We start from the raw sequence: 13,407 nt of genomic DNA, 5'->3' as shown, positions 1-13,407 counted from the left end.
CCGTAGTATGGGGGAACTGTCTTCTGCAACAGCTGCAGTCCACACCCTTGGTGTATGCGGAAATATGGGTTATGTTGGGAAGAGTTGTGGATGGGATAGGAGGGGGTGTGGTGGACATCTCTGCTATGCCTGTTTGTCCACTAGTATAAAGTCCTTGAGGTCCTTCACCTGTGAAGCCCGCAGTCGCAATGGATGTGGTGGCCCTGAATACCTTCTCTTCATTACATACAAGTGAAGAGAAGAACAAGACTGTATCCTCCTGTCACAGACAAGCACGATCTCAAGAAAAGCCAAATCATGCATCAGGAAGTGCAGGAGAAAAGGGGTCTGGCACTAACTTCTAGAATTCTACCCCCTTTTTTTTGTCACTGTGGCACAACACATCACTCTGACATATTTCTGAAACGTATCCTGGAAAAAGCTTACAAAAACAACACAAAACTATGCTTTTTCTTTTGAAGCAAGACACAGTGTTTCTACCTACATACCTGAAGTCCCTCTCTCACGGCCTCCAGAAGATATGGCACCAAAGAATAGTTCCAAAGGTCTGTGAACCACACTCTGGAGCCATCAACATCCATGGGGCAGGGGAGGAAAAGGCGAGGACCTGAGAAGAAAAGTTTTTTGTTAAATAACATGAACTGTGAGGAAAAAAAATCTCCAAAAAATGTGAGGGAAAATGACTACCGCGGCAAACTTGAATAAAGAGAATGTTTATCCAGCACTACAATTATTGGCTAGTACTGAGTTCAGCTTTATGTTATTAAAAAATTAGAGTCCTTCTTCCCCTCTTCTAATGCCTGAACTACACTGGAACGTTTTAGTGGCAAAGCTAAAGGGATGTGATATTTTGCCAGCATATCTGTGCCATCATAAGCCTTAATGAAGACACAGTTACACCAATAGAAAAGTGCTTATGCCAGTATAATTTATTTCACTTTGCTGAACCCAAATTAGCTATATCATCACAAACTCTTTTATACCAGTGTAACTGTGTCTACATTAACTATACTACATAGATAAGCAGCAAAGCTTTTAAGTGTAGACATGGCCTTAGTGTGGAGATTCTTGGAACAAGTCAACGTTTCCATGGCAAACACTGTATATGAAACTCTTTAGTCAGGAAGTAAGGATGGAAATCACAGGAGAACAGACTTCCTCGTACGATTTCTATTACTTCCTTGTTTCAGTCAGGTTGGCAAGGCATGCTTCCCATGGTGATTTAATGTTTTCAGTATCAGCTTAAACACAAGATTTTACAAAGTCAATTCAATTTCTACAAACTTTATGAAAGGTTCAGGCTTTACCCTTATTTCACTCTGCTGGCTGAGAAAAGGCTAGCAGCACATTGCCTTGCAAGGACTCACCAATGGTCACATCTGAGGAGCTGTGCGTTTCTAAAAAGCTGTTGAGATGATGCCATGTCTTAGGGATCCAGTCAATAATCTTGATGAGGTCATTATTGCGCATGTTCCTTTCTATTTCTGTCTCAATCAGTTTCCTTCTCAGATACCTGCCCAGGAAACCTTTTACAGGTTCCGTGTGATTAGCACATAGCACCCACCTAATGTGAGAAGAGAAAACATCAAATAATCATACAATGAATAAACATTGCCTTCCATCTTAAACACAGAAACAATGACATCAGTGTTTAATACTGGTTATCTACTAAAATAAAAGTCAATTCTAATAATAAATCGTAAGGATCTATTTAGTTCGTATCACAAGGGTGATCTCTTTGCCTGTGCTTCCTGAGCCAATAGAAATCCAGTATGTTATAAGGTGGGCATATTACTACAATCCTGAACACCGTGCTGCCATGGCAGGGGGTAGCAGGAATGATATTCTGTCTGTTTTGCCAGGTGGAAAAGTGCCACACAGACAGGTGTCATTAAGGGACAGGGGGAAGAGGCAAACAGCTGTAGAGTGTGATTAAATTCAAGATGGGTGTTGGTGGATAAGCTGGAATGAGAGGAAGGAAATCTGAGAGGCCTGTACAGAGGAAAGACAAAGAAAGTGTATTTACCTGAAATTGTGATGCAGCTCTAGATTTGGTGATGAAGTAACCCCTTGGTTCATTGTTCCAATAATATAGGGACTAAAAAGAGAAAAGTAATACATTTAGTGGGAAGCGTCACTGCCACAGAATCCATCCAGGAGGCAGTTCAGAAAATATTCTTTACTTTTATCTTGCCTGGAGTCATCTTTGATAAAAGAATGTGCAGATGCTGTTTAGTCTCAAATTCCAATGATTTCTGGCCAGACTTATTTTTAGTATATTTGTTCTTGCATTTTTTTTCCTTTTCACACTTATGTTTTACTAGTGGTCATAAGCACTAAAACTAAATGAAGCAAAAGAGTGCTCACATACCTCATTATCTGTGGCTTGTTTAGTGGTTTTACTTCCAGGAACCAGTGAATCTTAGGAGCACTGAGCCATAATACACAAATATTTTATGAAGGGAAGCCCCTACGACAGGCACTTTTATAGCAGAAATAGGCTGATTAATAGGCCGCTAGCAGTTTTCAAATACCTTAATTACTTTTTATTCTTTTTTGACCATGAAAGACAGCCAGTCAATCACATTCTCCTTTGGTACTATGTCTAAACAACTTTTCCACTCTTCTACAGCCAGGTAAATTTTTGGCTCACAGTATAACTGTTGGAAACAAGAGGTCTACCACAGAAACAGCAGCTACTGTATAGCATACTCCATGGGTCCATATTGTATCCAGGAAAACACCTTATGGATAACTACCATCATGCATCTGTTGTTACCCTCCCACAAGCTCTGGGAGCTTCTCCTGGAACTAATATGCCTGTGTTCCATGACACAGATGTGTTCTATAGCAGTGGAAGGGGTTAAGATCCTGATTCAGCAAAGAATTTAAGTACATGCTTAACTTTAAGCATATATTTAAATCTCATTAAAGTCAGAGGGCATTAAAATATGCTTTAAGTGAAGTACACACAAGTGCTTGGCTGAATAGGGATGGAATTACTCACATATTTTAAGTTAATCACATGCTTAAGTACTTTGCTGAATCGGGATATAAGAGATACAAGGGTTCCTTATAACATATTTCATCATATCACACTAATAAAGAGCTTGTAATTGTTTTAAGCACAGAAGGCAGGGAAATGAAGAGCTGCTACCTACCATGTATTATATTTACAATTGAGGAAACCATTGAAGATATCACTCAAAGAACCAATATGGTGGAGGTTATCAAGAATTATTACTACAGGGAGATCAGCACCACTATTGTCAGCACTGCACTGCTCAGCCAGGTTAGCTAGGTATTGACGCAGATCCTTCAGCAAAAGAAAACAAATAAAACAGGAAAGTAAAATGCATTTAGTCACAGTAGGGGGGAGATTTTCAAAGGCACAAAGGGGAGTTAAGAAATTTCCCCCAATGCTTATATCTCAGCTGAGTTCCCATAACCACAAAGACTTGTTTCTCAGCCAGGGCAAAACTGAAGTTTCAGCTGTATATAGAGAAAATATATAGCTGACATGGTGTAGTGAAAACAAAAATGTAGGTAAGTCTCACTAAAGGTAAGGTAATAAAGTTTGTGTCCTGCTATCCTGAGGATATATTTCTCAGCAATCCAGCAATAAAAAACTCTATATTCCATTACCAATAGGCTGAGCTATTTAGTTCACAAAGTAGTCCCACACTTTTAGGAACACCAAATTAACTTAATTCAAACAAGAGATTGTTATCTCATCTAGTTCACTGCTCCCATTCCCTCAGATTTCTGCCCATCATCTTCATCCCCTCACAGACCACCTGTTCAACGCTTTGGGGCTGCTATCTCACATGCCACAATAAAGTGTATTGCTTACGTTTATTTCTCTCTGTCAGCTAGCTACCTGGGGAGTAATGGTGGATTTGGGGTTGGGGAAGAATGGTCTGTAATCATGACAATTTATTTTGCTCTTGATGGTTTACTGTTCCTCAGTCTCCTGGCTAGTCCAGCTTTTCAGCTGTCCCTTGTGTGCAGTCTACAGTATAGCACACAACACAGCAACGAGAGCACGGCTCAGCCTGCATTTCCCTAGGATAGGGATTTTTCATTTCCTGCATCACTGAGAATTTGCCCCAGTGATTTCACAAGATCGGTACACAGTCTCTCAACAATCCTTGTTGTGAATCCCTGGCACTTTGGACAGAAATCTCATTCTCATTATACTAGAACATTTCCTGGATCAGTGATAGCGAAATCGTATTTTTTTAAAGTAGAAACGTGTTATTTGTTGCTTTGGGAAATGGTTGTATAAATATATTAGGCTTTTTCTGAACAGGTGCCTTGAGAGAAAATCATGAGTTTCTTCCTAGTTTAGCTCTGTAGCACCATCTGTATTGTTCAAGCACACATGACAAGGATTTCTTTTTTCTTTCTTATAAACTATAAGGTTTACTTGTAAAATAATCTTAGCACAAAATAAAGAAAAAAAAATGAAAGAAAAATACACACATACACTTGCCAGTGAGCCAGCAAAGTGACATTTTTGTGAATCACTCACATTACATATTCTACATATATAATTCTGATAAATTTGAGCACTTCTCTGTCAGAGTGAATGATATCACAAATCATTTGCATAAAGGGAATGAAAATAGGTGTTTATGACGGAATAGTTCTCTTATCTCCTCTATGGTCCGTGTGGACTTTCTTCTCAATCTATGCTAACAGTGCTGCGTGCTCATCACAAAACTCTAAGTAAAGATATTGATTTTCGGATTATTATTTTTTCGTTAGCAACCAATTTACACACCCCGTTTAGGGTACCAGGTAGCTTGTGAGTTACTTGTTGATAATTTGGTTATTCTGTGAATACCTTGGCAATCTGAGGTATATAGTTAATTCAACCTGCATGTTGTCTGAAGCGTGGGCTAAATATTGTATTATCAGCACCACGACTGTAGAATTCAGGAGAAAACAGCAGCAACCAGAACTTATGTAGTGCTAAGCAAGGAATTGAACCCAAATGCTAATCCAATGCCCTGTGCACTAGATCATCCTTTCTACTCCCATCCAGTAATTTTGGTCTACCATTTTCACTATCAAAATGCAAGTCAGACTAGCACTACATTGTACAGCTAATGTCTTCAAAAAGAAGTTACTGGAACTCCATGGACTAGAGTTAAAATGGCATTTTATTCTGCCTTTAGCAGCTTGTGAAGTGGAAGTCCTACAAGTGCCCCAAAATTCAGCTCTTCTACACAATATCATGATGCACCACTCAGATTACAAAGAGCTGTGGCTGCATGTTTCACTCTGATTAAAGGTTCAATCACAATAGGAAAACACAAAAAACAGGGAATTGTGTAAATTAGCAGGACTAACTCTTGCTCATCAGTACAAATCAGGCAATGAATTTGTCATTTTTAATTGTAACTTACCTTGCTTGATTTGTGATCTACATTAAAAGTAGCAATTGCATCCTCAGTTTTTTTCCTGCCCAATTTAGTTATTATGTATTCAGCCAGTCTGTTGGCTAAATAGGTCTTTCCAGTGCCACTGGGTCCTGACAGGATGATTCTGTGATGCTCCATCAGCAAATTAAAGTACCGTTGGGTAATTGGCTTAGGAATTAGTGTATCAAACACAAAACTGTCCAAACTGTTTTCTTCCACTCCTGGGAATAAAAGAAAAAAATAACTTGTCTCCATTCAAGGTGATGTCTAAAATAAGTATAAATTCAGCATGGTGTCTGCTGACATCCATGCCATGCTGAGAGCAGGTAAATGCTCCTATCTAATTCCTATCTTCTCCAGGGTTTGAATACCGTTGGAATTGCACAGATACTTCCTAAGGGGCAAAAAGATAAAACAGCAGCAGCACCACCACCATGAGTAGATGGGTGGGAGCAACAAAATCAAAGTAAATGTGAAGAGAAGGCTCTGTGAGGCAGAGATGTGTGTTTCAAACGTTAAAGGCATTTAAGATAAAAAGGTCGAAGTGACAGCAACAAGGGTTACCAGCAGAAAGATATCACATCAAATGACACGGTCCTTTTGAAGGCCCCCAACATAGAAAAACCCTACAGCTCTTTGAAATGTTTAAAGTCCCTATTGTGGAGCAGGATGGCGTAGAAACATTTCTGAATGGAATTCTTGAATTTTGTCCCTGGTCTCTATTAAAGCCATTTGTCCTTTGCTGTGACTTTAAAGTCAGTGAGAGAAGAGAAATATTTTTCGTATTATTTAATATTTATACTTCTACAGCACCAAGAAGCCTGAATGTGCTAAGTACTCTACAAACACATACAAAGAACTTACAGGACAAATGACTTCCTGTGTTGGACACGGGGTGAGAAAAAGTCAGGTTTAAACGATAAATAGAGGGGTTGGGAGGGATATAACAAAGAAGAGAAAAATATCTGAAAAAACATAGTTGTGGTTTTACCTTTCAGGTTCACGGTGATGATGTTATTATCTCCAACCAGATATCCACAAGGCAGCAGTTCAGGCACTTCCAGGCTATGGGCTCTGATTAAATCCCCTATACAGTAGCTAGCAATACAATCGGAGCTTAAACCCAGGCTAGTAGCTGGATCCACTCGGAAGATATATTCCTAAAATTATACATACATACAAGATATAAAAGTATGCATGGTCATCTCACGTGAGACAAGTTATTAAAACACATACTTTAATGTAGGTGGAGGCCCATTTAAAGAAGACTCAGATCTATGCATTTCAGAGAAGCATATGTAAACTTAAACAAGAGCAAAAGCATTAACTTAGGCTATATGAAAAAAATGAATTAGGCAAGTCAAAACTAACCAAGTAGGGAGAGTTTATGGGAGACAAAGAATATGGAATTAACTGATCAACCAACTTTTAAATGTCCCACCTTAAAGAGACGTCTAATTACTCCATCTAAAACGTCCCATTTGGTTTTCCCACTAACCCCAATGGATCCTATCAAATATGCCTGCGTCTTTTGATCCTATAAAGAGAAAGAGAGAGAATTCACAAACTGGACTAAAATTGGAGGAAATCAGTTTGCCACATGCATTTAAAGATCTCTAAGATACAATGCTACAACTTAGTAATTAACACATAAAAATAGGTATAAGTAATGTTAAGGTGGACACTTCAGTCTTACTTCATGCCATTGTCCACCTATTATTTTAATTATATTGTTATATATGTGGAAATAAAGTACATTATATAGATCACACATAGCTCTAAGGTTTTTCCTGTATTTAGGGTTACATGCATGAGTTAAACATCAATGGTTGGCATTTGCTTCATGGGATAGTACAAAGCTGCCTTATCGCAGGACAGAATCTGGACCTAGCAGTATAAAAATACTGAATTGTGACCAAGTAAGCTCCTATCCCTTCACACTGAGTCACTTAACTTCAAAGTAGTCATACTGATTTCTTTTCTTTAAGAAATCTATGGTTGAAACTATATTATACATTTTTGACTTTGAGCTAACATTTTTAGCTTAGTTGTTTGGGACCATCTGTGCAAAAGTGATGTAGACTTGTGGTGGCACCTGAGCGATAAAAATAAAGTAAGACTCATTGTATACAAATACAGGTTGCACTATATTAAAAAGATTTTTGGAACATAAAACATCAGATCATGAGGATATGATTCAAAATTGATTAATTTGGACATCTCAATTTTGTCCACATGAGGAGCATACTTGCAACTTGCCAAGGGCTATACCTAAATTACAACGACCACCCCTTTTAACAGAAGCCCATCTGAAGAGACTACAGGTCCCAGTATGCAATACTCCAACTTAAACTGAGTCAGACTAGTAGTCTGTCTGAGCCTTCATAAAAGCAGCAATAGGCCATAATGCAGAAGATTGTGGGGACTGCATTTGACAATGCCTGGATTAGATAAAAAATATAGGAAGAAAGGATAAAAGAAAAAGGGTGTATGTTGAATGTTTGACTTTCAGTCCCTGACTGAAAATAGTGCAACTTGCTCAGCTATAATGGTGGTATTTACTATATCTGTGATTCTAGGACTTCAGGAAAATGAACGTACCTTGGATCGACCATAGCCCTTGCTTATGGTGACTATAATTTTAACACTGTGGCCTTCTTTGGGGAGGGCTCCATCTGTGACATCATCCAGTAAAATATCTACAACACAAGAAGCAAACATATTTTATAGAATGTGATTAATCTAAGAAGTGATATAAGCTTTGTTTTACTTGTTATTTTAATGTTTGTTGCAAGGTCTTTAGTAAGAAAGGCCACTATCACAACAATAGCAGTATGATCACTTTAATTACTACTTACTTCTCCTCCATTTCTGTTGGAAATGAAAAAGTAATGATTTGTCAGCTGATGAAGGCAATCATTCCTAATAAGCTTTGGTTGTGTGTATCCTGAGTTGAGGCCCTATACATTCCGTTAGCTACAATACATTTTTTTCTTCGCTTTTCTTACTGGAGTGTGTTCAAAACTACCATGGATCCATGTGACAACCTAGTTTAAACCTCATATTATGTAGAAACATAACCTTTGGCTATCCACCTTGCCCTTTAAAATGCTGTCAGTTGAAAAATAGCAAATCCTGAAGCCAAAACTCTTGCTGCTGTAAGTCCATTGGGTTTTACCTTCCCTTCCCAACAGACTTTACCTTACATCGATGAAGCATAGTCACATGGAAGAGTCCCTCTTTCCTCATGATGCAGCTTCTAGAGCTGCATTCCCTTATTGTTCTTTTCATGTCATCAACTTCCTTGATCAGAAGGAAGAGGAACTTGCCCAGGAAACTGCTTTGTATTCAGTCTGGACTCACTCAGTGTCCAGCCACTTCTCTGATGATAGGGTTGCAATGCAGGACTTCACAGGGGTCTTGGAGGTAGAGAGAATCTCCATCTTCCCCTAGACATCTGTTTCTTGACCTGCCTCTTCACCAGCTCCTTCAACAGGGCTCCTGTTAGGTGCTGAGGCCATAATATTCCTGCAAGGAACCCAAATTGCTCTTTCCCCAATAATTTTTTAGCATAGCATGAAGGCTTCCACTCTTGTGGGCTTTTCACTAACTGTCTGAATAATTCAAAATCTCCATTCTTCCCCATCCTAGCTTGCCTTGCCAATGGAGCAGACTCCAGTTAGGGCTTCATTAGTTTCACGTGTTGCAGCCCCCAAGCATGCTTAACTGGACCATAGCTCCAAAGCCTTGGGTTAATAACCTCTTGGTCTCTACAGAAGTACCAGAAGATTTGATGGTGGAAACTTCCCACACTTGCAAGCTTCCTGCTGCCATAGCAAAATGATATGCAGTGTTTAGATTGGAATGGGTACACGTTTGAATGGGATCTTCCTCTCCTCCATGTGCCTCAGCCTTGTTAGTTCTTATAATCAGAAGTAATCAGCTTGCATACTAGAAGAGCATGTATCAATAGCACACACAGAATTATACACAGTCTATAGTATTTTTTTGCTATATGAGGCAAGTCTCATCTTACACGGGGGTTCCGTTCCGCAGTTAGCGCGTAAAGCGAAAACTGCGTATAGTGAAACACTCATTGAGCTCAATGGCAGGCAGAATCGCCCGCACTACAGATGCAGTTTTTATATTGTTGTTTTTCTTTTTCCCCCCATTTTTGCCGACCGCGCAAAGCTGAATTCGCGCATGTTAAATGCACCTAAGATGCAACTTGCCTGTATCTGACTTAACAGAACTCTAGATTTAGTCAGAACCAAGAGATCTGGAGCTGCAATTTCCGGATCTATTCATGAAAAAGTTTCTAAGTTCAGTACTATTGAATGGACCACTGCTCTGGTATTGAGGGCTTCCTCCCATGGGGGAGGAAGCACAATAAGACTTTTCCTTCCTGGTACTGAATGAATGTGTTTGCAGTAGAAGAAACTTCATGCCATGTCCAGGGACAACACAGCCTCATCTATTCAGTGAGTTAATCCAGGCAATAAAATGGCTGGCGTGTAAAGAAAAACATGCTGATTTTCATATAAAATATAAAATTAAACCAGAAGAGAAGCTCAAATACCCATGTAATCAATGACTGGCAAGATAATATGACTGACTGCCAACTCAAATTATTGTCAGGCAGTTTGGCACATCCCCAGCTGTACTATTGCCCAGACTCCATCTATAATTATTAGCCACACTGTTATTGCTTCCAGAGATTGCATTATACTTTCTACAGATGTGCATTACTGATGGTTTCTCTGCTTCTGCTATGCTCATCGTTTTAACAGTTGAGACAGTACTCCTGTTTCTTGGCCACTTTATGCAGTGAGTGCAGAAAGCTTACAGTAGGGAGATTGGGATTATCTATTCTCAGACACTACGGTATTGTATAATGTATGAATGTTCAGAACCTAAATCCTGGTTGCTTTTCTACATGGGGATTCCCACAGAAGTCAATAAGAAGATTTAGTGAGCAGAGCAGGATTTGGCCCTACAGTAAATGGTAAATGGATTGATCTGGACCCGACAGTATATGGAAAGAAAAAAAGGTCATCCCAACCTAGACTACATATCTACCTTCCACAACAAATTACTAAAATCTAACTCTAAACAGTGTTCACTTTCCTTCCTGATTGCAGAAATGGTGCATTCTTAAGGAATCCGCAGGAAATGAACAATACAATATCTGTAGATAAAAGGGAAAGTTTTAGCAACTACTCTCACATTTGTCCCACAAAGACCCATATTTCAGCAGTTCTTTGACACCTGTTCTACAATGGTGCCCTTCTTATCAAATATCAACCTGCAGCATACAAAAATCAAAGAGAAACATTGCTAGGAGCTAGGAACATACTGTGTGGAGGATAAATAATCTGATATTACTATTCTCTGACTTCTAAAGCCAAATTTTCAAAAGAGATCACCAAAACTACTTGTGAGGTTCATGTGCAAATACCCAGTAGCACACGAAAACCTGAGGTTTATGTGTACAAATCAATGCATGTGTAGTTTCAGAAGGCACATTTGAAATATGGACCTTTAAGAAAATAAAATGAAAGAAAAATACATTCATGTTAATCATGTATATATATGTATTATTCACCTGACGTAACAGAGTCTGTGATATTCAAGTTGTTCAGAGAAAGCCCTAATGATTGCCGTGATGAAGAGGAGGATGTGCTGCTTGAAGACTCAGAAGATGGTCGAGCCGGCTTTCCGGTGTTTCCAGTCTCTGCCTTTAAGCGATCATTTTCAGCTTTCAGTATCTCAATTTCATTCTAAAACAAAAAGAAATCAGTATAAAAACATGGGAGATTTTTGTCTCTGAAAACCATTGAGCACTGGGTGGTTGTTCAGGCAGCTTGCTGCTCACCAGCACAAGCTAACTGGTTTAGCAGCTCTGTAGCAGCATGTAACAATACATCAACAGTACAATACAATTAGTGGAAACTGAATTCCCTTCAGTTCTGAAATGGGAGGGGGGACTGCTAAAAGCTCCTTTTATTCTTGCATCAATCTCACCGCTGATCAACACAATGTTCAAGTCCTTGTGTTTACTACAGATCTGACATATTGCACTTGGAATTTTCACTTCAGAAAGCCATTTTTCTTTGTCAAATATCTTATGTAATAGTTATTTCCTTTAAGTGGTTACTAAAATCTCAGCTAGATAATGCTGCTAAAGTCACAGAAGACTACCGTTGCCACTAGAAGTACATTGAATCAATGACATCACCAAGGAGATATGAAATGAAAACCAAACAATAAAAATAAGATAGTTTAACTGTTTCATAACCCTTGTTGACATCAGTTTTTGATCACCCCAACATGGTTTTGTTCACATAAGAGCCTAAAAACCCCTTTTGATGAAAACATATAGTGACAGATGAATCAGAACAGTCAGGATTTTTTTGTTAGCTAAATCCTCTGTGGTGCCGAGAGATTATCGAGTTTACAATAATCAAATGAAAACTTAGCCTGCGCACAGCCTGGTACCAGCTAAATCTAGCTTTTAGACGCTTCATGAAACATAGTACAAAGCAACTGCTTATTCTTGGAGATGGCATTGCACATCAGATTTAATTCCATATTCACTCACATTCTGCTAAGTGTCTGAAACTTTCATAAAGGCTCTTCAACCACATTTTAAGAATAAAAAAATAAAGGATAGCATTCCCCTCCCCCCCATGAAAGAAACCAAACAAGCAAAGAATGGTAGGAAGTGAAGAGAAGGGGTCAAACATGTAAAAAATGCCAGCAAGTTATAAAGGCACCTGGGTTCAAATCTGGAATAGGGCTCCAGTGAAATGAGTCATGTGATATCAAACCCTTCCCCACCATATATGAAATTATTAACTACACCAGTTTGCCCAGCTGAGCCACATTAGAACTGATGGGCAATGAGAAATATGTGTTGGGAAGGTTTTAGGGTGCTTTGAGTATGTACAGTATAGTGCAATACGACTTCTTTTCCCCTCCACTCCCAGAAACACTGTGTGGGCTGGACAGCCCAGGAAGGTTTTCCTTTTAAGAATGCTCTAGGAAGGAGAAACACGGCAACAACAGTGATTGCCAGGAGCATCAGGGGGCTGGCGACTAGCCACGCACTGTCCCAATGCTGTGGAGTCATGTGACCACAGCAAACCATTCCGTCCATCCTGGGAGAACACCTGGGCTGGAGCCCTCCTCAGAATTTCCCTGCTATTTTAGGTTCCAGACTCTATCAGCTGGTTTTTGCACTTGGGAGACTGAATGTTCAGATGAGGGTGTAGGAATGGGAAGGACTGAACATAGATAGGGCCTAAATCAGCAGGGCTCTGTGGTGAAGATTGCAACTGCTGCTAGGCGCTCCAGAGATGGATCCTGTAATGGTGGGAGCAGCCAGCATGCCTCCAAACCCCAGGTCTCTTCCAATGAATGCAGTCACTTTTCTGAATTTCCCCTTTCTTCACAGAATAAGGTCTCATGCAGATTGAAGGGGAGTTTGTCAGGAGGCAGGGGTTGGGAAGATGCAGGCTGAGAAGCTGGGTTGAGAGAGGACATAAGAGGGAGTCATGGGTAATAATTAAGCAAGAATTTTAGTGGGCTAGTAAAAACAAATTGTTTAGGTTTGTGGAGAAGAGTTGGGTCAGCAACTAATGAGTCCAGTAGAAGGACTAGTCCATGTACATAAAAATAATAATGCCACCCCCCACACACACATTGAGTTAACAAGCTGTGTAACAATCAGCTTCCTGATCTCTTTGCTTGTCTGTCATATCTCTTCTTCCCACCCAAGCCTTTTCAGATTGTAAAAACCTTAGGGAAGGGATTATGTCTTCCTGTGTATCTGCAACACACATTTTGATTGCTAGTGTAATATAAACTATATGAATTAATATTATCATTATAATACTGTATCTAGAGTTATCAAGCCTGTCTCTAGGAAGTGCTATCAATCTCTCATGTTCCTGTGTGACAATATTTTTTTAAATAA

General features: G+C 39.4%; 1 protein-coding gene across 1 annotated transcript in view; it reads right to left on the bottom strand.

The window, feature by feature from the left end:
• The window catches only part of NAV3 (neuron navigator 3), a 382,361-nt gene that overhangs the window by 8,747 nt on the left and 360,207 nt on the right, over nt 1–13,407 (bottom strand). Inside the window, exons 30-38 of the mRNA XM_029910866.1 lie at nt 11,035–11,209; nt 8,031–8,128; nt 6,871–6,966; nt 6,421–6,589; nt 5,415–5,650; nt 3,162–3,316; nt 2,027–2,098; nt 1,368–1,564; nt 489–607 (exon numbers count right to left, since the gene is read on the bottom strand). Coding sequence (XP_029766726.1) covers nt 489–607; nt 1,368–1,564; nt 2,027–2,098; nt 3,162–3,316; nt 5,415–5,650; nt 6,421–6,589; nt 6,871–6,966; nt 8,031–8,128; nt 11,035–11,209 — 1,317 coding nt within the window. The remainder of the gene's footprint in view (nt 1–488; nt 608–1,367; nt 1,565–2,026; nt 2,099–3,161; nt 3,317–5,414; nt 5,651–6,420; nt 6,590–6,870; nt 6,967–8,030; nt 8,129–11,034; nt 11,210–13,407) is intronic.

The sequence above is a fragment of the Terrapene carolina genome, unplaced genomic scaffold, assembly GCF_002925995.2.
Source record: "Terrapene carolina triunguis isolate 2854851 unplaced genomic scaffold, T_m_triunguis-2.0 Scaffold68, whole genome shotgun sequence".
Taxonomy (NCBI): domain Eukaryota; kingdom Metazoa; phylum Chordata; order Testudines; family Emydidae; genus Terrapene; species Terrapene triunguis.
The sequence above is the reverse complement of the archived record's forward strand: the minus strand, read 5'-3'. Positions and strand labels throughout refer to the sequence as shown.